The following is a 21,499-nucleotide window of genomic DNA, read 5'->3' on the forward strand; positions in this document are numbered from 1 at the left end:
CATGATGAGAGGAGGTGAGAGAGAAACCTCTGTTATTCGCCCAATGCAGACTTTTCTAGCCAAGTTTCTTCCATCCCCTCTTCGGTATCGGAACAATTTCAAGCCAGACGTTCACACGATGCAGACGCATAAGTATGTCATGTGCATGCAAAGTTACATTCACACGACATGCCCATGCCAGGTCATGCATGCAAGGAGTGTTGTGTTGATTCGACGTTCTCAGTATTGTAGTGCCGATTTCTGTCGGATGAATACGTATAGCTGTGCGCATTTAGGAAAACTGGCATGGATCATGTATTCTTAAAAAAGTAAACAGCCTCGCACCACTGGAACGGCTCTACTGCACGATGCTCCAGAAACACACCAAGTGTTGTGAATGCTAGCACCGGCACAATGCGAAAACGGAAAGAACTTCAACACAAACAAAATGGAGGCAGCTTAGCTTCGCATTACGCTTGATACGAAATTTAAGAAAACAAAACAAAAAAAAAGACCGCATAGGTTCCGTTCACATGCTTTATTATTTCTGTCAACTTTTACACTTCTATTCAGAGAACAGATAGCACAGATTACACCCATCGCCTTAAATTATTCTCACATTGTCACATATTACTTTGACGTACGCAGGGCCATTGTATATGTCCCCTCCAGCGTGCTGGGCACACACCTTGAGATGAAGGTTAGGCGGCGTACAGTCTGACATTTCACCTTTATCCGGGGTGCATAGCATTGCAAATATTTGCAGATCAGATCGTCAGTGCCCCACGCATGCATTCCTCTTGCCTGCTCGAAATTTTCAAACCTTGTGAAGGGTCCTTTAAAGGGGTCATGACACCCAATTTTCGACCTTAATCTGCGACGTGTGGGTTCATTTTTGTACGTTCACAAACAGGCTGGCGATAATTTCAGCTCATTTGGTTGAGCCATTAATTTATAATTGAATTTTCTTTATAAACGAGCGAGTGGCTTGAGAGTCGGGCAACACTGGGGCACTCGCCAGCCATAACGTAGAGAGAGGATTACTGCGTCTACATGCTGGAGGATGATTTAGTTCCATAGTCATCTGCACGGGCAATCGAGCTATGTCAGGTTTGCTCAACTTGCCATTCGAACGAAGTGACTTGCAGCAGTTGAAATGATGCCACTGCATCGCCCGTGTAGTGCTGTGGGTGACAAAACGTACGAAGCCAAAAAAGTACAGTGTCGTTTTTCAGGTACCCAAAAGAGCCCACCATAGAGTTTTGTAATACACACTAGAGGGAAATCTGGCGCTACTGTTTATGGGAGCAGCAACACGTGGCACTTCAGTGAGCATGGGAATGATGGGTAGTACACAGATTTTAATTTTCGTACTTCTGGTCTGCTTCTGGCTTCGTGAGTGTTTGAGTGGCTTGGAGTTGTTTTCTCACGAAACAAGAATCGGCAAATATTCAGCGGTTGTGCTTCACCACCTCATTTATTTAGGCTTACTTTTTCAAATCGGGTCACAAAGTTCAAAAGGGTTCATTCTTTCCATCGAAACAAAACCGAAACACAGCAATAAACTAAGCCATAAGTGCAATTTGCCGCCCACAAGTACGAAGACTAGGCAAATCTGTGTACTACCCATCATACCCATGGACGCTGAACGATCGCAGCGCCACAGTCCCCTCTAGTTAATTTTAGGAAACTATATGGAGCCCGCCAAGCGCAAGGCTTGGGAGCTGAATGTGCGCAAAAAGGACTGGTGAGCCACTGACCATTCCCTATTCACGCTAGATACGCTAGATAGCGTAACTTCACGCTAGATAGCTACAATAACGACCTGCGACTTCTCAGCGAGTTCGGTAAACCAGAGAGAAAGCCAAGGCTGCAGCCCTACGCGGTACCGACCGTGTTGTCACACTGTGCTTTTGAAAAGTGTCAAAGGAAAGAGGTGAGTGCAGTGTTTTTGTCGTTAACAAGATCACTATGCTTACAAAAGAATACCTAATACTGAGTTGTTAGAGCGACTTACGCGAGCATGTGCAAATGCAAGCGAATACTTATTTCATTACTTGTCGATCGCGATGGTTCAGCAGTAGAGGCTTGGTAGGCCATAATTTGGGATATGGGAGCCAAGATCGATTATCGTGAGTGAAATCGCAGTATCCGTCTCGCTTGCGATGCAGATTTACCTCCCAACATGGGCACTAAACATCAATTTCCTCGCACGACTAGCATGTTTGTCTTCTTGTAGAATACATATTGTAAAATGCTGGTGAACAACTTATGGTGTATTCAAAAACTCGTGCTTCTTTTGTTTACCGAGTGGATGACGGCGATGACGCAGGTCCACGTTTAAACATTAAACATTAAATCGAAATGTGCAACGTATACCAAGTTGTTGCTGCTACTGCTGCTAGGCGACCCAGTGCCCAAATCGTTTGATGGTGTCGACGACATGGGGATGGTACCGCAGTATCACGCCGCAACACAGTACCGCAACATACTAACAACGTGCGGACTAACCGGCAAGCAACACAGCAACGCACTGACCGCGTGCAGTAGGTGGCTATTTGGTAGCAGACAACAGCATTGCTCCACGCCTCTTGTGACGTCATGCATTCCAAAGCACGGTGGTGGTTGCCAGAAATGGGCGAAGTTTATGGCCGACGGCTTCTACGGCTTATTTTACACGAAAACAGTCTTTGAAAATCTAGTTCTTATGCGTGTCTAGGCATATTTGACCCTCTACCTTCGTTTTCTGCTGAAAACAGCAAACTGTTGGGTGACCCTGTCATGGCCCCTTTAAGGTGTTCACAGACAAAAGACCCTCTGCGGTAGACCATGTTAATACAAAGCAAGAAGACCCTTTTGGCCTATTAGCGCTCCGACTATTTGCTCCTGTGTGGCCGTTCTCAACCATGCCGAAAAGAAAGAGAGACTGGAGCGTGCTTATTTGATGGCAGACTATTAACTCACCAGGAGAGACCGTATACTGCACTAACTGCGGGGAAAAATTGCATGGCTATGCTAAACCATTGGCGCCTTTACAGCAGCATTAACTAAAACATACCTGTTTGCTTTCCAGTCATACACAGAGATCCAACACGTATTTCTTCCAAAATTCGATTTTCATCAAACTTTATGGCACCTATATTTACAATTTTTCGTGCCTAAAACGGTGTTTCGCCTGCCTAGTTTTGGCGCATAAAACCCGGTTCTTTAGTGCCTATAGATCCGGCCTCTAATAATCACAGAAGAAGCCCGCCCTGTTGTGCACAACATATCGTCAAACGGCATACAAAGTCAGTTGTTCGCAGTGCACACCGGCTCTGCAATCAGTGACCAGCTATGCCACTATCATTCAGAAACTGTCAGCCCATTTTAACACAAGAGGTTGACATTTGGGGTTGGAGTGGCTTGGGGTTGACAACCCCAGGACAGCCGTCACAGTGCAAGAAATCCAGTTCAGTAAGTGCGACCAGCAGTCTGGAAAGAACAATGATGATGACATCACCGAGTTTCACGAACTGTTAGAGCACTGCAACTTTCGGAAAACATTAGAAGATTGGTTATTAGTGGCCTTTAGGATAATGCCTTACAACAGCTCCTTTCAGAGCCCCAGTTAACTTTCGTGGGGGCACATTATACATTGGCAGCGAATATGCCTATTGGGAGACGGGGAAGATTGAGAAGGGAGGCACTGGTAGAAATCGGCGCTCACACAGCAGTGACAGTGAAGCGTGATGCATTAAAGCCTGATATTGGCCGGCCGACCAGCAGCAAACGCTTTTATTGCAGAGGTCATCATGCACCAAACAGGCACCTAGGCAAGATTTTTTTTTCAAGGGGGGCGTGGCCTAGTTTTTCATGAGAAAGTCTTTTCTGGCAAATAAAATAGGAACAATGTTGCCCAAGAATATAGAAGGTGCTTAATTATTATAATAAAATGAGCACAAAGTGGAATGGAGCACAATAGGCGAGTTATTCAATGATACAAAGCAAATGTTCCCGCTGCAGCAAAGCTAATGCGTGTGCACCCGAACGAATGCTTTCCTTCCAAATAATGTCGAGCGACAAAATGAAAATAAAAAGGGGGGCAATGCAAGGGAACTGGTCGTTCACTTACGCACGTGCAGCAATAAAATATTGGATGCATTCGCTGCCGAACTTCTCACACACTGTCCTAACCATAAGCCTGCAAGAAGAATGGAAGCCATTTTATAGAACGACCATTTAAACAAAGAACCCACATAGTCGGGAAAACAATTTTAATAGACAACAAAGAACTAAACACGAATGCTTCCTCAACACGAAAGAAGCAGAATGTCAAGATTCATTTTCGAAAGCAATTTTGAAGAATGGCACAGTCAATGGTTTCGCCATATAGTCAAGCTTAATGCAAAAGAAAAAAAAACTGCAGTCTGGGCGAAGACAGTGGTTCAAGATACAATTTTCATGCGTCTCCATTTCTTCATAAACATGGGGATAACTTCATCGACACTGACTTGTATTCGGTAATTAGACACCAGGGTCATACCATCAAGCCGCTCGGTTCCACAAACACATTTTCTCTCTTCTCGGTGTCGAGAAGCTGCTTTCTTCTTCAGCTGTACTCACTGGGAGCATTGCTTATACCTTGAGGAGGGTGTAAATGTTCAGGAAGAAGGCTTTGCCGCATTCAGCTAAAGCATCCGTCGCAAAGCGAGAAAATACATGTTCTTGCATGACTTGCCATTTAGTTTTTAAGATTTTCCATTCATTTTTTTTAGTGTGAGGAAATAAGCTGTTGTCATATTTCTCAGGCAAAAATCAAAGGCCGACTGCGCACATTCAAATTTGTCTCTGGGGGTGTGCTTTGGCAACACAAATTGCAAACTTTGCAGTGTTTTGCGATGGTTTACAAAGCGCCTTTTGAGGGAAGTTCTCAGGTCATCTATGTAAGGAATAAACAAGGCTCGCCTACTGCAGAACTACAATCGTAGTTTGAGCGGTCCCTACAAGCCATTTAACCTCCCACTTCACTCCGAACTCCACTGTACTGTGTTGACATGGAGAAATATTTAGGGGAATTCTGCCTCTGTGTTCCATTCTCTTCCAGCTTAGTCAGCACCAAGCTCCAAGGCGACGCTCATGTCAATATATGGGCTCTGCAGGTACACAGACAATTGGCGTGTGAGGCTCAGGAATGTTTCACTAACAGCGAGGTATATAAAAAAGAATAGGTTTGCTGATAGAATCAATGAGCAGTGGACACTATCGCTTCGTCATGGAAGGTGTCTATGAACTCTTCAAATGAATCAACTATCACGAAAAGCGCTTGTCCAAACAATGCAGCTGAATCATGACGTTCCACCCACCTTGTTTCGCAATATCAGCGTAGCCAGCTGACTCACATTGTACATTTCTAGGTTTTTTTTTTTTTTTTTCAGGACTGCTGTCCTTCAGGGTGGCACCGGCAGAAAGTGCACGCTCCACTGTGTGCACTTTTTTGGACAGCTGATGCGCCACTGAAACAAAGGTTCAGGGAGTGCAATGAGCAATTCATGTACAAAGCCATTGGGAAGTTGTTCCAGGTGAGCGCCTGCCCCCCTGGAGGTCAACCACGCTTTTTCCTCGCATTTCACCTTGTCGGACTCTCATTCTCACCACCGGGTCGTCGAGCCATCTGATTCGCGAAAGACCCAACAGCGCACAAGATTGGGAGAACTCGAGAAACCGAAATAGCACCATCTGATTCCACAGACAAATCTGTCAGATGGATGTGGCTCTTTTCCTTTTGCTGAGCTACATATACACGTATCATGCAGAAGCTTCCCTGGCTTTTCAGCTTGGACCCAAGCACACGGCAACGGAGGGTCAGTCAGTGATGCGTCGGTTAGTGAAGTGTGGGAGGAGTGAATCGTCAAGTCTGTGAATATGTAAGAAGCTTTGCGCAGTCCAGCACAACAAGGCGCAAATTTGAGTGGAGATTGTGATCACCATACATTTTTTTTTTTTTTTTTTTTACATATGCGGCATCTAAATCCCTGCTTGTTCTTTGTGATGTCAGCGATTCCCACATAGCTGTTTCTGTACGTAATAAGTACAGAACGCTCGAGCAATGTACTCTTGCATGGCGGTCGAACTAAACCAACACATGCGTTGGCTACGATAACTTTCGTCGTTTACCAGTGTCAACATGATCAAGTGCTTCCAACGATCGCTGATATGGCAGATCGAAAGCTTCATTACAAAAAGCGACACATTAACTCGCACAATGTTGGAGCGGCTCGCCTGTTGCAATGCACGGCAGCAATCCATTTCTTCCGTCACTCTTTTTCATAAGGCCCGGCAGTAAGTAAGTAAAACCGTATTGTGAGCAAGTTTTTGTTCGTGTTGAGAACCCCACCCCCGAGCAATTATTATACATCCCCAGAAGCTTCAGCCACCAAATATACGAGGAACGTTGCTATCTTCTAACGGAAACACAAACGCGCTACCACACGTACAATGACGTAAGTAACAATGGTGGTCGTCTGCTTACTTTCCAGAGAGTGATGAGCCAGTTCACCCACTATGGCACTTCCGTCGATGGGCAATAGACGAATAACAGGAGAGTCACATAAACACTCATTCAACAGGTGGGTGTCCCAAAAGTTGTTTACCCTGTTTACTCTTTCCGCCACGCGGGCGCCTGTCCAAAGATAAAGGCAGCAAGCAGACCTAACGTCGTGGGGTTAACATTTACAGGAGTGGGCACAGACGTTTAATGGGTTATCGAAGCCATCGCATTCAGAGTACCCTTTTACGAGCTCTCCATGTATACAGTGTCTTTGGCTGTCTCTCAGGGTGGACAGTCTTTGGCAATCTGTAGAGAGCATGTGGCCGTAGGCTCGTGAGTCACTCGGATGTCTTCTTTCCTGTACGGCCAATGTTTTCGCTGACGTCTCAGACATATAAGATAGTCGTGTTTCTGTTGTCGTCTTGATTCCGGGACCAAACGCTAAATTTCTCGGCAAGTGTTGCCATGCTTTCAGAATGAAGGTTATTTGGTAGCTGTCCTTAGTAATTTCCTTGAATAGCGTTTCTTTTTCATTTGTTTAAATGTGCACGTTGCTACTTGTATTAGTGCCTCTATACTCTGGCGATATTGGCTGTCTGGACGTATTTTGGCAGGGCCTAAGCCCCGCCCTGGGCTCCCCCCTTGTCTACGTGCCTGACACCAAACACGGGTGAGCCACGGAATGCAACTATTGTTGCAAAAAAGCATGGGTGTGTTGTGAACTGTATAGGCGTCTTGAATTGTGCTGGTTAGTACATACTGACAAAGAAAGAAGTAACAGCGCTGGTACAGGACGGATACGAGAAGATACGGCGCTGCCTAACAACCATGTTTTATTGCGTTTACACGTCGATATATACAGGATGATACAATCAGTGAAAGTATCAAGGAACAAGTTATCTCTCAAACATGCCGAATCTCCTTTTCGAGAAAATTCATTTTTTCAAAGCGATAGTGCAGCCACGCTTCCGTGTCGTGTCTGCAAGAGGACTGATTTTGCCCATAATGTAGTTGCGATAGGCCGTCATTGAGTTCATAAGCAATACCATGCACAATACCTGGGTGGAGTTCAATACCAATACCATAAACAATACCTGGGTGCAATACCAATTTCTTGTATGTTTGCAACATCATCCTGTTTGGTTAATACACAGTCGACACATTGCCCTGGTTTACTACCACGAATTTTCCTGTGTGTGACCGGATGGCACACACAAAAAATGTGCTCTCATGATCCGAGTACTTATCCTGAATGCTAGCATTGCGTCAGTCAGCACAAAAGGTGGGGCTCATATTTCGAGAACGAGCCTTGATGAAAACGTCTCTTTGCCTCCATGTTTGTTCCTTACGTAGATTGGCGGTCTGGATTGGTTGAGTGGTCTGGATTGGTTAAGTGAGGACCGCCTAATCAGTTTTAGAAAAGGCTAGTTTTATTATTTGATTGTCTAGGTGGGCTTTGAGTCGCTCTGCTGTGGCTCACTCTTTAGCGCACAAAAAGACAACAAAAAGAGATGCAGATACTGCAGTGTATTGTACCAATTCTAAGTGATCTTTTTCTTGCTCGTATAAAAATAAAACTAGAATTACAGCTAGAAGATAGAAGTGTAATAAAAAAAGTATTTAGGTATGTGGATAATGAAGTTCCGTTTCTTGAATCAAAATCAGGTGAATTCTGTGGTGATTCTTTAGACGTACCTGAATTGTTTACGAGGTTTCCGCAACTACTAGAGGTCACACATCAAATGATGCAAAAACATTGGTGCACTTCTTAGACATAAAAATGTCCTTAGAGCGAGGCGCAGGTCTGCTGGATGTATAGGCCTAGGACCAATATGCAGTTTTCTTCGGGCCACTCCTAGTTAGTTAAAGAGACATACAACTAATTTTTACAGTGCCACATTTCTTTTTTGCAAAACAGAAATCTTACCAGTCAGTGAGTCTAATTTTGCAATGGCGAAGTAAAAACGCTGCAAAAGATTTGTCATCAAAATTTTTCTATCTACTGTGAATATAAAGTTGTATACTCACATGCTGCAAAAAGTGAGCACGAGATTGGTTCGTGCTTGAGCATGGTGGTTTAATGTGCATGCACTGTGAATCGACTTGGTCCACTGGGGGCTGTGACGGTAGCGTCGCTTTTCACCGTCTCTCCCTTTTTACGCCATAAGCAGTGCATAATTAAGTGGGGTTGGTTAATAATGAACATATTCTAATTTTGACGACTGGCGCACATGACAGCTTTAGGCTACACGACTACACACAGGAAAGTGATTGACTGTATATTTCATAATCCATCTTCAATTCTGTTATGCTTGGCTGTGCCACACGACGGTTTGTGTTACTTTCAAGTATAATTTAAAAATAAAAATCCTACTCACAAAGCCAAAAAAATGCCGGAATCTGACTGTAATTTACAATCTCTTCGTCTCTACTAGAATATAATCACAGCTTCTGGCCAATTATTGGTCATTTAAGAAGGGCATTGTGAAATCAATCCTAATGAATGTGACTCACTGCTCTGTCTTCACAATAATAATAATAATAATAATAATAATAATAATAATAATAATAATAATAATAATAATAATAATAATAATAATAATAATAATGTTTATTTTTCATCAATAGTTTGATGAAGGACAGCTGCAGGTAAAAGCTGCTCTCCAAAAGAGGCAGCTTGACAAAGGCCCACAGCTACCTTTTAGCACAACAGCAGTGGCAAACAATCAGCAATGTGAAGTCAACAACAATAACATAATAAATAAAAAATAAATAAAGACATAAAAATCAAGTCTAAATTTCAAAAATAAAAATAGCAACCATGATAATACAGCAACTGCAAAAAAATCTTGAAAACTAAACATGTGTATATCGCGCAATCGAATCTGTGTACAATGTAAAAAATCTATGCCAGCTTTCACATATTTATTAAGTAACGTAGGAACTATGTAGGATAACGTATCTATGGAGTAGTTTGTTCTCGAAGTTTTTATTTGCCATGTTTCTTTATTTCGTGTTTCAAACAATGTAATATTTGGCTGCAGTTTTGAGAGGTCATACAAAAAATGTCAACTTTCTTTCAATTCATGCCTGATTGCCAATGATAACTTAAAATTGTAGAGACGATGTAAGGGTAGTATTCCAACCTGTTGAAACAATTCGCTTGCGCGAGCATCATACAGCAAGTTAAAAATGATTCTAATATACTTCTTTTGCATCAAGTACAGTTTTTGCAAGCTCGTGTAAGTTGTAGTCCCCCATACCAAGAAACAATAGGTGAGATGTGAATAGAAAAGTGATTTATAAAGTAAGAGTTTTACCTTGTATGGTAGAACCGTTTTGCCACTGTACACCATACCCACTACACGGGATAACTGACTCAGCACACTGTCAATGTGTTCAGTCCAAAGCATATTGCTCGAAAATGTAACTCCAAGAATTTTTATACTATTTACAAGCTCAATATAAGTATCGCCAAACTTGAGATGTATGTTTTCATCAACAGGCTTATTTTTAGGTCGGAATAGTACCGCCTTTGGTACTATTCTAGAACAAGAGTTCTAGTTTCCTGGCACAAGTTGACTGCCTGAAAATGGTGGCATTTCCCAGGTACATAATGACAGCTGAAGCGGAAGACTAACAAAAAAGAGAAAATATGCAGCATAAAAGTTGTCCTTTCAGCACCAAGCAAGCTTTATCATTTGTACAAGACCACCTACTGCTTCCGAGGAAATCATGAACCAAAAAAAAAAGCCCCAAGAAAGCCTTGCTGAATGGGGGAGCAATATTGTTTGCGAGTTACCGTAGTCCTCTGGTAAGAAATACATCAGGCAAATGGGTCATTGTGCAAATAACAGGCTGTGCTAACATGCAAGTAATATGCAAGCTGCAGGCTTGAAACTTTCCTATGTAGTAAGTGTGGGTGTGATCCCACATATTCGCAGAGCACAGTGATAAGAAGATGGTAGACGCAAACAACCCACGAGATTATTGAAGCAGTGAAGATCACAAGTCTGGGAGACATGTGCGTTAGTGCACCTTCAATCGGCCTACCAAAAAAAAGAACTTAGATTTTTATGCTAACATATTGGCTCAATGGGAATCACATTCAGGAAAGACCTCTTGATCTTGGAAAAAAAGGCAAATCTGGTATCAGTTGTTTGACTGCATATCTTAACTTTCATGCCCATATGCATCTGTGTTTTTTCATGTGTGTTGCTTTCTGTTGTGTGTGAGGAAAATAAACAATTTGTGGGAAGTCAGCACTGTGTCCACGTCACTTTACGCCCTTGTCCTCTTGTGTGCTAAAAAGTGAGAAGGAATTACTACCACGCCCAAGCATACTTCCTGCTTAGGCATCGTGTATACCCACTTGGAAATAACTCTGTCCATCTAGGAATGTTCAGTGCCTTTTTCAGTGTATGCCAAAGTATGGTGTGAATTTTTCGTTCATGTCTTGGATTTTTGTGGATGTTGCTAGCTGTATGTTACCCGGCTGACTGCAGAAGCTTGAAAGAGGCGCAAGGGGCCGTGTTCCTCCTGTGTTGGCAATCTGGCTAACAAACTTTGAGCCACCTATTCCCTCGTTCCTGCACTGCAATCGCACTGATTCCAACCAACTGTCAGTCCCGAAGGGCACGAGTTCGGGTCGTGTGTACTGAGAGAACCACACGATACGACACGTGTACAAGGCCACCATGCAAACAATTCGGCACACTGTGCAGAAGACGGTCCGACTAAAGTGCACTCACTTTTGGTCATTACAACAGATTACAAAGCGTTTCAAGCGTTATATCTGTACGACAGAAAAAGGTGACGAAACATACGATCAAATCACCCGTGCCATGCGGAAAGCCACACTACGAAATGCAGCGATTCATAACAAATTACACACACTTTTATGAGGATATCTCTTCCTCTTCGGGCTCGATGCGTTTACACAACTTTGCAAAGACCACTTCAGGTGATCATGTTTTGGCACGCATGAAATAACGCAAAATGAGGAAACCGATCGACGAGGTCTTGCAAACAGAACTGAGTCGGCTCGGCAAGACTACAGGTTTTCCCGCTCACTTTAATCCAAGTGCCAGCCGAAATAATCTGCATGCCATTGAAATAATCTGAACACCGAGCTATTTATTTAATCCAGGTGCCAAACATTTAATCCAAGTGCCAACATATTTAATCCAAGCGCCAACTCACTCAGGCCGCATGTCATTGAGTTTAATCCAAGTGCCACCGTGTTTAATCCAATTGCCAATAACATTAATTCAGGTGCCAGTCAGTTTATTCCACGCACAAATACCAGAATACGGGGCGTAAAAACGGCAGTGCAATTGAAATGCAGTTCCTACAGTATAAAAGACAATAGTCGGAAGGTAGAATCACTCATTATTATTTGCATGCGCCAATAGTATTCTTGAAAAAAATTACTACTGTGGTTTGCTTAAGCCATGTTTAAAGTGCTTATACTTTGCTATGCGCAAGTTTGTATAATGAGTGCTTGGCCCAGGTGAAATAAATTTAATGAAAACGAAAAAAACGCAGGAACATATTACTGAATATTTTACAGGGCAATGAAATTCAGTATCCGTCACTGAAGCTCATAAATTGGCTTTGGTACACACTACAACATTACATGACCAGGACAGGTCATGTAATGCGAACGACACACTATGTTTATTGGAGTGCCGGAACGCATACTAAGAGATTAAAAGCATGGTCACAGGCAGTGATGGGTCAAAGACAGCTACATAATAAAAAAATTAAGAAGCCGTCGCGCGGCACGCGCTGTGAATTAGAGATAATTCCAATATGTTTTTTTTTTTTTTTTTACTGTAGTGAACATAAAACGTAAACTGATCATCCTGATGTGGCAATAGAAGTTTTATTTTACATTATTGTATTGTAACGCACTCTTCAATGAACTCTTTTATTAGACTAACCTAGGCAGGGCGAACTTGTGCCCGAGAATAATAAAACAGCTCGATTGTCTCGAGGATTCACCTCTGCCTCTTCTTCAACGTTCTTCTGGTTTTTTCAACACGGTTCGCGTGCAGCTGGGTCCTGCAGGCTCGTGCGTCGCAAACCATCTAGACGGCACAAGTATGGGCTAGCGCACGTAATTTGAAATCACATTGTGTCATTGCCCCCCTTTCCAGAGTGCATCGTCCCGATGCTTGTGTCGAGCTGGTTGCATGGCAGTCATTCACAAACCCTCGTCGGGGATGTCGTTAACATCAACGAACGTTGTATCTTCGGCGTTTCATTGCCTGTCGTGATATGGTTTCATCCTGACGACATGCACAGTCTCCGTGCGATGCCGCCGTCGGGATGAAATATCCTGACCCTCTGGCATAACTTCGTAGTTGAGCGAGCCGACGCGGCGGAGCACTCTGTACGGACCGAAATAGCGGCGAAGCAGTTTTTCTGACAGGCCACGTATTCGTACAGGAATCCACACCCATACTCTGTCTCCTGGTGCGTACTGGACGTCTCTTCTTCGCAGATTGTATCGATGTGTGTCGGTTTTCTGCTGTTGGAGAATGTGATATCGTGCCAGCTGTCTGGCTTCTTCTGCTCTTTGTATGTAGTCATGAACGTCATAGTAATTCTCGGGCGCTTCGTCAATAGGTAACATTGCATCTAAAGGTGTCGCTATCGTCCGGCCAAAAACAAGTTGGAATGGCGTCATCCGTGTTGTCTCTTGCATCGCAGTGTTATAGGCGAATGTTGCATAGGGTAATATTTTATCCCAAGTACGGTGTTCTATATCAACGTACATTGACAACATATCAGCCAGCGTTCTGTTGAGTCGTTCCGTAAGACCATTTGCTTGAGGATGATAAGCCGTCGTTTTCCTATGACTGGTGTGCGTCAATTTCATAATACATTTCATCAGATCAGCCGTAAATGCAGTCCCTTGGTCCGTGATGAACGCTTTTGGAGCTCCGTGCCGCAGTACGATGTTGGAGACGAAGAATTCGGCTACTTCTACGGCTGATCCTTTAACAAGAGTCGCAGTCTCGGCATATCTGGTTAAATAGTCGGTCACAACTATTTTCCACTGTTTTCCCAATGACGACGTAGGAAATGGGCCCAGTAAGTCCATTCCCACTTGTGTGAATGGGGCTTCTGGTGGTTCTATCGGTTGAAGGAGACCTGCTGGTTTTAGCGGTGGCGTTTTACGTCTTTGGCAGTCCCGGCAGGTTCTGACATAGTGTCGTACAGAGCTAAGCAACTTCGGCCAGTAGTATTTAGTGCGGATGCGTGCTAACGTTCTGCTTACTCCTAAGTGTCCAGCTGATGGATCATCGTGGCAAGCCTCCAAAATCTCTGGTCGTAGAGGTGAAGGGACGACAAGCACGAATGTCGCTGTATTGTTGTCAAAGTTCCTTTTATACAGGATGTTGTTTCGTAGAACGAACGCTGACAAGCCGCGGACAAAAGGTTGTGGAACATCAACAGACTGTCTTTCTAGGTACTTGATCAAGAGGAGTATCTCAGGGTCGGATCGCTGCTGATGTGCCATCTCTGATGGTGTCACAGCTCCCAAGAAAATAAAATCTTCGCCATCCTCGGTGAAAGCAGAAGCAGCAGGTTGAATCGGAGCACGTGACAAGCAGTCCGCATCGCTGTGCTTGCGACCTGACTTGTACACGAGCGTGATGTCATACTCCTGTAATCGCAAGCTCCACCGTGCAAGCCGTCCACATGGGTCCTTGAGATTAGCCAGCCAGCGTAGCGAATGGTGGTCGCTTATAGCTCAAAAAGGCCTACCATATAAATATGGTCGAAACTTGCTGATAGCCCATACCACAGCAAGGCATTCTTTCTCGGTCGCTGAGAATTTCACCTCAGCTTTCGAAAGAGTGCGACTGGCATAAGCAATGACTCGTTCTTGTCCATTTTGCCATTGGATGAGCACGGCCCCAAGACCTAAATTGCTTGCATCCGTGTGGATATCGGTTTCCGCTTCCTCGTCAAAATGCGCCAGAACAGGATGGCTTTGAAGGCACTTTCGTAGTTCATTGAAGGCATCCTTTTGTTCGGCAAGCCATACGAAAGGCATTTCCTCTTTTGTCAGCCGCGTCAGTGGTTCAGCAATTCGTGAAACATTTTTAACAAACCGTCGATAATAGGCGCAGAGACCTAGAAATCGCCTAACAGCCTTTTTGTCTGTTGGCTTCGGAAATCTTGCTATGGCCTCAGTTTTTGCAGGATCTGGGCGGACGCCTTCTGCACTGATGACATGGCCGAGAAAAAGGAGCTCACGGAAGCCAAAATGACATTTCTGCGGTTTTATCGTCAAGTTCGCTGATTTGATCGCAGTGAGCACGACCCGAAGCCTTTCCAAATGTTGCACGAAGGTAGCAGAGAAGACTACAACATCGTCGAGATAAACCAGGCATAACTGCCATTTAAGACCACAAAGCACTGTGTCCATCATTCGTTGGAATGTGGCGGGTGCTGAACAGAGGCCAGAAGGGAGTACCTTGAACTTGTATAAACTGTCCGGTGTCACAAACGCTGTCTTTTCGCGATCTCTTTCGTCAACTTCTATCTGCCAATACCCACTTTTAAGATCCAATGAGGAAAAATACCTGGCATTTCGCAGCCTATCCAGCGTGTCATCAATTCTTGGCAGAGGATAAACATCCCGTTTGGTGACGGCATTCAGCTTCCGATAATCAACGCAGAAACGTAAGGTTTGGTCTTTTTTCTTCACAAGAACAACAGGTGATGCCCATGGACTTGATGAAGGCTGGATTACATCGTCTTTGAGCATTTCTTTGACCTGATTACCAATAGCTTCTCTTTCTCTTGGTGACACTCGGTAGGGATGCTGGTGTATTGGCCTCACTGACTCGTCGACAATGATGCGATGTTTGGCGATAGGAGTGCGTCGAACCTTAGATAACAACGAGAAACATTCGGCGAATTCCCTTATAAGACCCTCTATTTGCTCTTTTTCGCTTGGTAGTAGGCCTGGCTCGATGTCGATGGCTGCAAGGACAAACTCCACGTTTTCGAAATCAGACTCCTTGGTTTCTAAAGTGCGCAGCTCCGTAACCTGGACGAAATCATTCAGACTGGCGATGACGGTTCCTTTTGCAACGTGCTGCACCTCATTTCCAAAGTTTGTGAGTAGAACATTTGCACATCCGTCACGTAGCTTAACAAGGCCTCGTGCCATGCAGATTCCTTTTTGGAGTAGTAAGGCAGTGTTGTTGTCAGCAAACCCTTCGAATTCACTGAATGCTTTGTTGGTTATTGCGACAGATATGCTCGATCTTGGCGGCACCATGACGCCATCATCTGCAATACAAAGGTCAAATACGTTTTCTTCCGTTTCAAAGGTAGCAATCGCGTGCCTAGTCGAGAATGAGACGGAAGATTCCCGCAAGTTAATTACAGCGCCATTAGCTCGTAAGAAATCCATGCCGATAATCAAGTCTCTTGAGCATTCAGGCAGCACAATAAAGCTGGCGACGTACGTGAAACCCCGTATTCCGATTCTTGCTGTGCATATTCCAGTAGGGTCGATGAGGTGCCCTCCTGCTGTGCAAACTTGTGGTCCTTTCCAGGGAGTCAGCACTTTCTTCAGTACTTTAGAAAGTCCGCTACTCATCACTGAATAATCTGCGCCGGTATCTACCAGTCCGATGACTTCATAGCCGTCAACGAACACACGTAAATCGGAAGTAACGTCACTATCGAAGCACCGGTTTCTGAATCGGTCGTCGTTCAGAGTCAGCAATGGAGGTTTTTTTGCATTAGCGTCGACAGCGGCCTTGCCTCCACAGGTCGCTGACTCTAGTTTTCCTGACGCGGGCTTGGGAAACGAGACCTTGGGGAGCTTGCTGAAGGTCGGGGGCTAGGCGATCTATACCTCCCCGTTGTCGTTGCACGAGGTTGGTGTCGTTGGAAGCCACTTAAGGTTTGACGACCTGACAGGTACTCTTCAATTTCGAAGGGACGTTCACCATTTCGTGGTCGAGGTGCATTAACAGGAAAACCACGTAGTCCTGCCTGGCGGTAGTGGCACGTTCGGTAGAGATGGCCAGGCTCCCCACAGTGGTAACACAGCGGTATCCGGTCGGGAGTGCGCCAGACATCGCTCTTCGTTAGTCTCCTCTCTGGCGTTGGCTGCAGGGTGCTCGGTGGCATCGGGTACTGCATATGTGTAGCCGCCGCGACGTCTGCACGTCCGGGAGGTCCTCGCAGTAGCACATCAGCATACGTCATTCTCGTCTTCTGTTGTAGTGGCGGCCCTGGCTGTGCGTTGCTCGAAGGTTCGCGTACCACCTGCCTGACCTCCTCACGGATAACATCGGCCAGAGAAGAAAGCATTGGGGCGTTCTGGTCAAGACGCTGCTTCTGCAGCTCTTCTCGCACAACAGACCGCACCAGCTCGCGTAGTGCTTCCATGCCGTTACCGAAGACTGGTGGCATTATGTCCAAGGAAGTGACGATCGCATCTCGATTGTATAACCTTGCTCGCTGTTGTAGCTTCCTTTCCATTGTAGTCGCCTCGGAACGAAACTCGGCGACGGTGCGTGGCGGGCTTCGAATTAGTCCGGCAAAGAGTTCTTGCTTTACGCCTCGCATCAAATGGCGCAGCTTCCCGTCTTCGCTCATATTTGAATCCGCTCGGCGGAATAGGCGAGACATGTCTTCTAGATACATGGCGACAGTTTCGTTATTTCGCTAATTTCTTGCCTGGAGCGCAGCTTCAGCTCTCTCTTGGCGGTCTGTGTTCGGGAAAGCAGCGAGCAGCTCCCGTCGAAAATCACTCCACGACCGGAAGGTAGCTTCGTAGTTTTCATACCATGTTCGTACGCTATCTTCCAGTGTGAAGTAAACACTTCCAAGTTTCCACTCTTCCCCATATCCGTTAGCCTTTGCGACGCGTTCAAAGTGTTCAAGCCAGTCCTCTGCATCCTCGTAGCTTTCGCCGTAGAAAGGCTTTGGTAGCATTGGCTGGTTTACTACAATGTTGGCTGGAGTGACCTGAGCAGTCATGTCGGTTGCGTACCCGTTCACAGCCGTTGATGTTCCAAGGGAAGTCGATAAAGGTGAAAATTCAGGACCCTCACCACGTAGGCGTCGACTGCAGCGCTGATGAACAGGCGTCAGCTCGTTGGGTCGAAATCGCTGTGGTTCTGGACTGTGCTCCGTCACTCGAGAGGGGCTTGGCATCACACCCAGCACTTCCACCAGATTTGTAACGCACTCTTCAATGAACTCTTTTATTAGACTAACCTAGGCAGGGCGAACTTGTGCCCGAGAACAATAAAACAGCTCGATTGTCTTGAGGATTCACCTTTGCCTCTTCTTCTACGTTCTTCTGGTTTTTTTAACACGGTTCGCGTGCAGCTGGGTCCCGCAGGCTCGTGCATCGCAAACCATCTAGACGGCACAAGTATCGGCTAGCGCGCATAATTTGAAATCACATTGTGTCAGTATGCTCTTATTTTTTTACACACAGAGCTCGTTAGTTTTGTGGCATACTTGACGAATGCGATGAAACGAACACAGAGGAAACAAAGTGATAATAACACCCAACTGACCGTGGGCCTAGTATTCTTTTTTGTGTGTACGTGTTTTTTTGAGCGGCATTATGCCTCTCATCGCACATTGGAAGCTTGAAGATTCAGTGCAATCACTAAATTATTTGTTCTGTCCCCCCTCTCTATCTCTACACACACACGCACGCTAACACACACACACACAGTGTGTGTGTGTGCGTGCATGCGTGTGTGTGTGTGAACACATATATACATATGCAGGAAAACAAGAGTGATTACTACTAATTATTCAAGAAATGCAACATAGGCACAGGCTAGTGTATTTATTAAAACAGAACTGTCTCATAGGGCTCGGAGACGAATGTTCACAAGTCATCTTCACGCAAAGCGGCAGGCACGAAAGAGAAATTGTGCCGATCAAAGGTTCGCGCAGTCTTCGCTCTGTATTTGTTGCATGGAGTGGCGAGCCGCATCCAGCAGTAAAGAACGCCTGTGCTCCTTTTTCGTCATGCCTTGTGGTGTCACTAAAACTAAATTACGACGTTCGCTCAGGTAGGCCTTCACGTGTGACTTGAATTTCGAGAAGGCTTCTTCTATAGGGTTATAGAAGGGACTGTACGCTGGCAGGCGCTTAATAGAGTGCATGGAGTTAGCCAAAGCCGCCTGTTCTGCTCGAGCGTGAGCAGGTGCATTACCAAGAAGGAATACAGCTTCGGTATTTGGCTCATCACGCTCTATATGGGCCGAAACATCACTGAGGAAGTCATTAAAACAACCTAATGAACATTGTCCACCACAGTACAGTGAATAACTCTATTTGCGGACATGCATGCTATAATGTTCAAGTTCACTCCCTTTGTCGTTGTGGTCATGTGCACAGCTGGTTGTCCTTTAGCTGCCCTGCCGAAGTTCCTTGAACACCAGATATTGAAGTTAGTCTCATCCAAATAGAAGCGGCAAACACGCGGTCCATCAGTCTGCAGCCATTGGGCGTACAGCATGCGGCTGTGCTTGATATCGTCACGGTTGCGATCTGTGGGCCTCTGCGTCACTAGCTTCATTGAGTAGCAGTGGGCATCCAGCAAGCGGTCGACTGTGCTTGCACTGATTGTTACTCCTGGCATTTCTTTCTCCAGGGCCTCCTTTATTTGCTTCAATGTAAATGTACAGTTTTCGTCGACAATTCGTCTCAAAGTACTCACGACGTCATCTCCAAACTTCCTTTTTGAACCCCCACCATGCTTGATGTTTCTCTGTCGGTAGCGGCAATCGATCTTGCTGTTGTAATGTTGACGCCTAGAGCGTCGGCCAGCTGCTTCAAGTCACCACCACGCCTGTAAACGTCCACAATCCTAGCCTTGTCAACCACCGATACTCTGCTGTTTTTTCGACAAGGTTTGTCGGGGTTCTTAAAGTGTGGTCCTCGCTTGCGTCCAGCCATGGCTTCAAGCAAAGCTCTCTCTTCGTCTGCAAATGTTCCCGTATGAAAACACATGTTTCAAGTAAACACGCTTCCGCTACACTAAGCGTCGTCTGTTACATGAAAACTGGAGTATCTACTTTGATGCTTTTAAAACAACTTATTTCCACATAAACCCAAATAAATGCAAGTTTGGTATTTTTAAGTGGTTATTTCTGATTTCAAGAACGAATGAATATCATCTGTCAGTCACTGTTCTCCCTGGTCTGAGCAGACGTAGCCAAATGCAGTCTGCTCAGCAGACGACACGAATCTATGCATATGCGATGGTGTAGATGGTTAAGCGGAATGAAGCAGTAGCAATGCAATAAAGACTAACATGGACTCTATGAGCAAATACATTCAAGTACCCATAAATGCAATTAATACTGACTGTTTTTTTTTATTTTGAAGCTATGACACCAAAATGTTAAGGGGAAGTCGCACTGCGCACTTCATTTCATAAGCACTACCATGTATAGCAGAGGGAAAAGTTCTTGCTGTGACGCCATGTTCACGTTATTCTGACATTTATACTATATATAGTGGCTAACTGTGTGTTTCTAGCGCATGGATTAAACTGACTGGCACCTGAATTAAAGTCATTGGCAATTGGATTAAACACGGTGGCACTTGGATTAAACTCAATGGCACGTGGCCTGAGTGAGTTGGCGCTTGGATTAAATATGTTGGTGCTTGGATTAAATGTTTGGCACATGGATTAAATAGCTCGGCGCTCAGATTATTTCAATGGCGTGCAGATTATTTAGGCTGGCACTTGGATTAAAGTGAGCGGGAAAACCTGTAGTCGACCCTTACAGCCTGCATGATATACAGAAAGCTCTACAACGAAAGCCAAGCGCAAGAATGACACACTATTTTTATTTGAGCAATATATCGAGACATTCACAGCAGTGAGGTCGGTCGCAATATTCGTGCGGCGAACGTAGTACACAGCAGATGAGGCTAACACCAGAGGCTTCGTGCGTCCTTCTCGCAACTAGCACAACGTGAGTTGTGAGGCGAGCAAACGCTATGAAGCGTAACGTGACACCTACTGGGCTTTGTAAGCCTAGAATAAGCGCTCACCAAACTTGTCCGTAAGCGCCGACGCCGATGGGCGAAAGGTTGGTGTATCGGACAGGAACCTCCCACACCGTCTTGTTCAGCTCAACGCGGTGGAATCCGCTTCTCATGATTGCTTCTTTGCGAGCCAAGAGACACCACGCATGAGCCGCACTACGGGCATCAGGTGATGACCGCACGCTGCTCGACGACGACGTCGAGGGACTCCTCACCGCCGATGTCGGCACAAGGATGGACTGCACGCACTACACGTAAACACACCAGCACGGAAACTCTAACGCACACTCATACAGGCCCTGGAACCCTGAAACGTGGCCTCTGAGATAAACTGGCGCGCCGAGGCTATGTTGACCGGCGGCGGCGTGAGGGTCGTTCAGAGTCACGGAGGTGTTCAAAGTCGACGGCGGCGGCGTTAAGATGATGATGATGATGATTCCACAGCCGTGGCTCGCACCCACTCAGGGGGACCGGCCAAGAATCGATGACTTAATTCAGTAAGTTTTTTTTTTTTTTCAATATCGATACCACCCACCAGAAAAAAGAAAGAAAAAAGAACAGACACCCTAGGCCGAATGAAAGGAGTGCAATAGTTGTTTGTCACTTGTTCAGATAAGACAATTATTCATTACATTGAATAGGAATCAGCATGGTTAAACAATGCTCTTGTGTATGTTGGAATTTTTTTGCACAAATAATAATCCCGCAATTAAAAGCTTAATTCTTTTACTTTCGTTTAGGTACTTGCAAACTGCATAGAAAACGTTCTCGTGGCTCAAGGAGGTTATACTTAGTATAACCTCCTTGTCGTGGCTGAAGCCCAGATCGTAAGCCCCGAAGGAAAGTATGCTTCCTATAGTGAAATTCAGCCCTAGGCTAGCGAAAGGGTGGACTGAGTTTTTTCCTGAGCAATTTGTA

The 21,499-nt window shown here is 45.1% G+C and overlaps 1 protein-coding gene across 8 annotated transcripts in view; it reads right to left on the bottom strand.

Annotated features, from left to right (window-relative positions):
- Window positions 1-20,954, bottom strand: part of LOC119162994 (p38b MAP kinase) — a 455,785-nt gene extending 434,831 nt beyond the window's left edge. For 2 of the 8 annotated variants that reach the window (XM_037414879.2, XM_037414878.2), the window contains exons 1-2: window positions 20,588-20,952; window positions 4,094-4,162 (exon numbers count right to left, since the gene is read on the bottom strand). In XM_037414879.2, the coding sequence (XP_037270776.1) occupies window positions 4,094-4,162; window positions 20,588-20,694 (176 nt within the window). In that variant the 5' untranslated portion in view covers window positions 20,695-20,952. Of the gene's footprint in view, window positions 1-4,093; window positions 4,163-20,587 lie in introns of all 8 variants that reach the window. The other 6 variants (XM_075882646.1, XM_037414880.2, XM_037414881.2 and 3 more) reach the window with 6 other exon arrangements.
- Between the last annotated feature and the right edge of the window lie 545 nt (window positions 20,955-21,499).

The sequence above is a fragment of the Rhipicephalus microplus genome, unplaced genomic scaffold, assembly GCF_043290135.1.
Source record: "Rhipicephalus microplus isolate Deutch F79 unplaced genomic scaffold, USDA_Rmic scaffold_13, whole genome shotgun sequence".
In the NCBI taxonomy this organism is placed as follows: domain Eukaryota; kingdom Metazoa; phylum Arthropoda; class Arachnida; order Ixodida; family Ixodidae; genus Rhipicephalus; species Rhipicephalus microplus.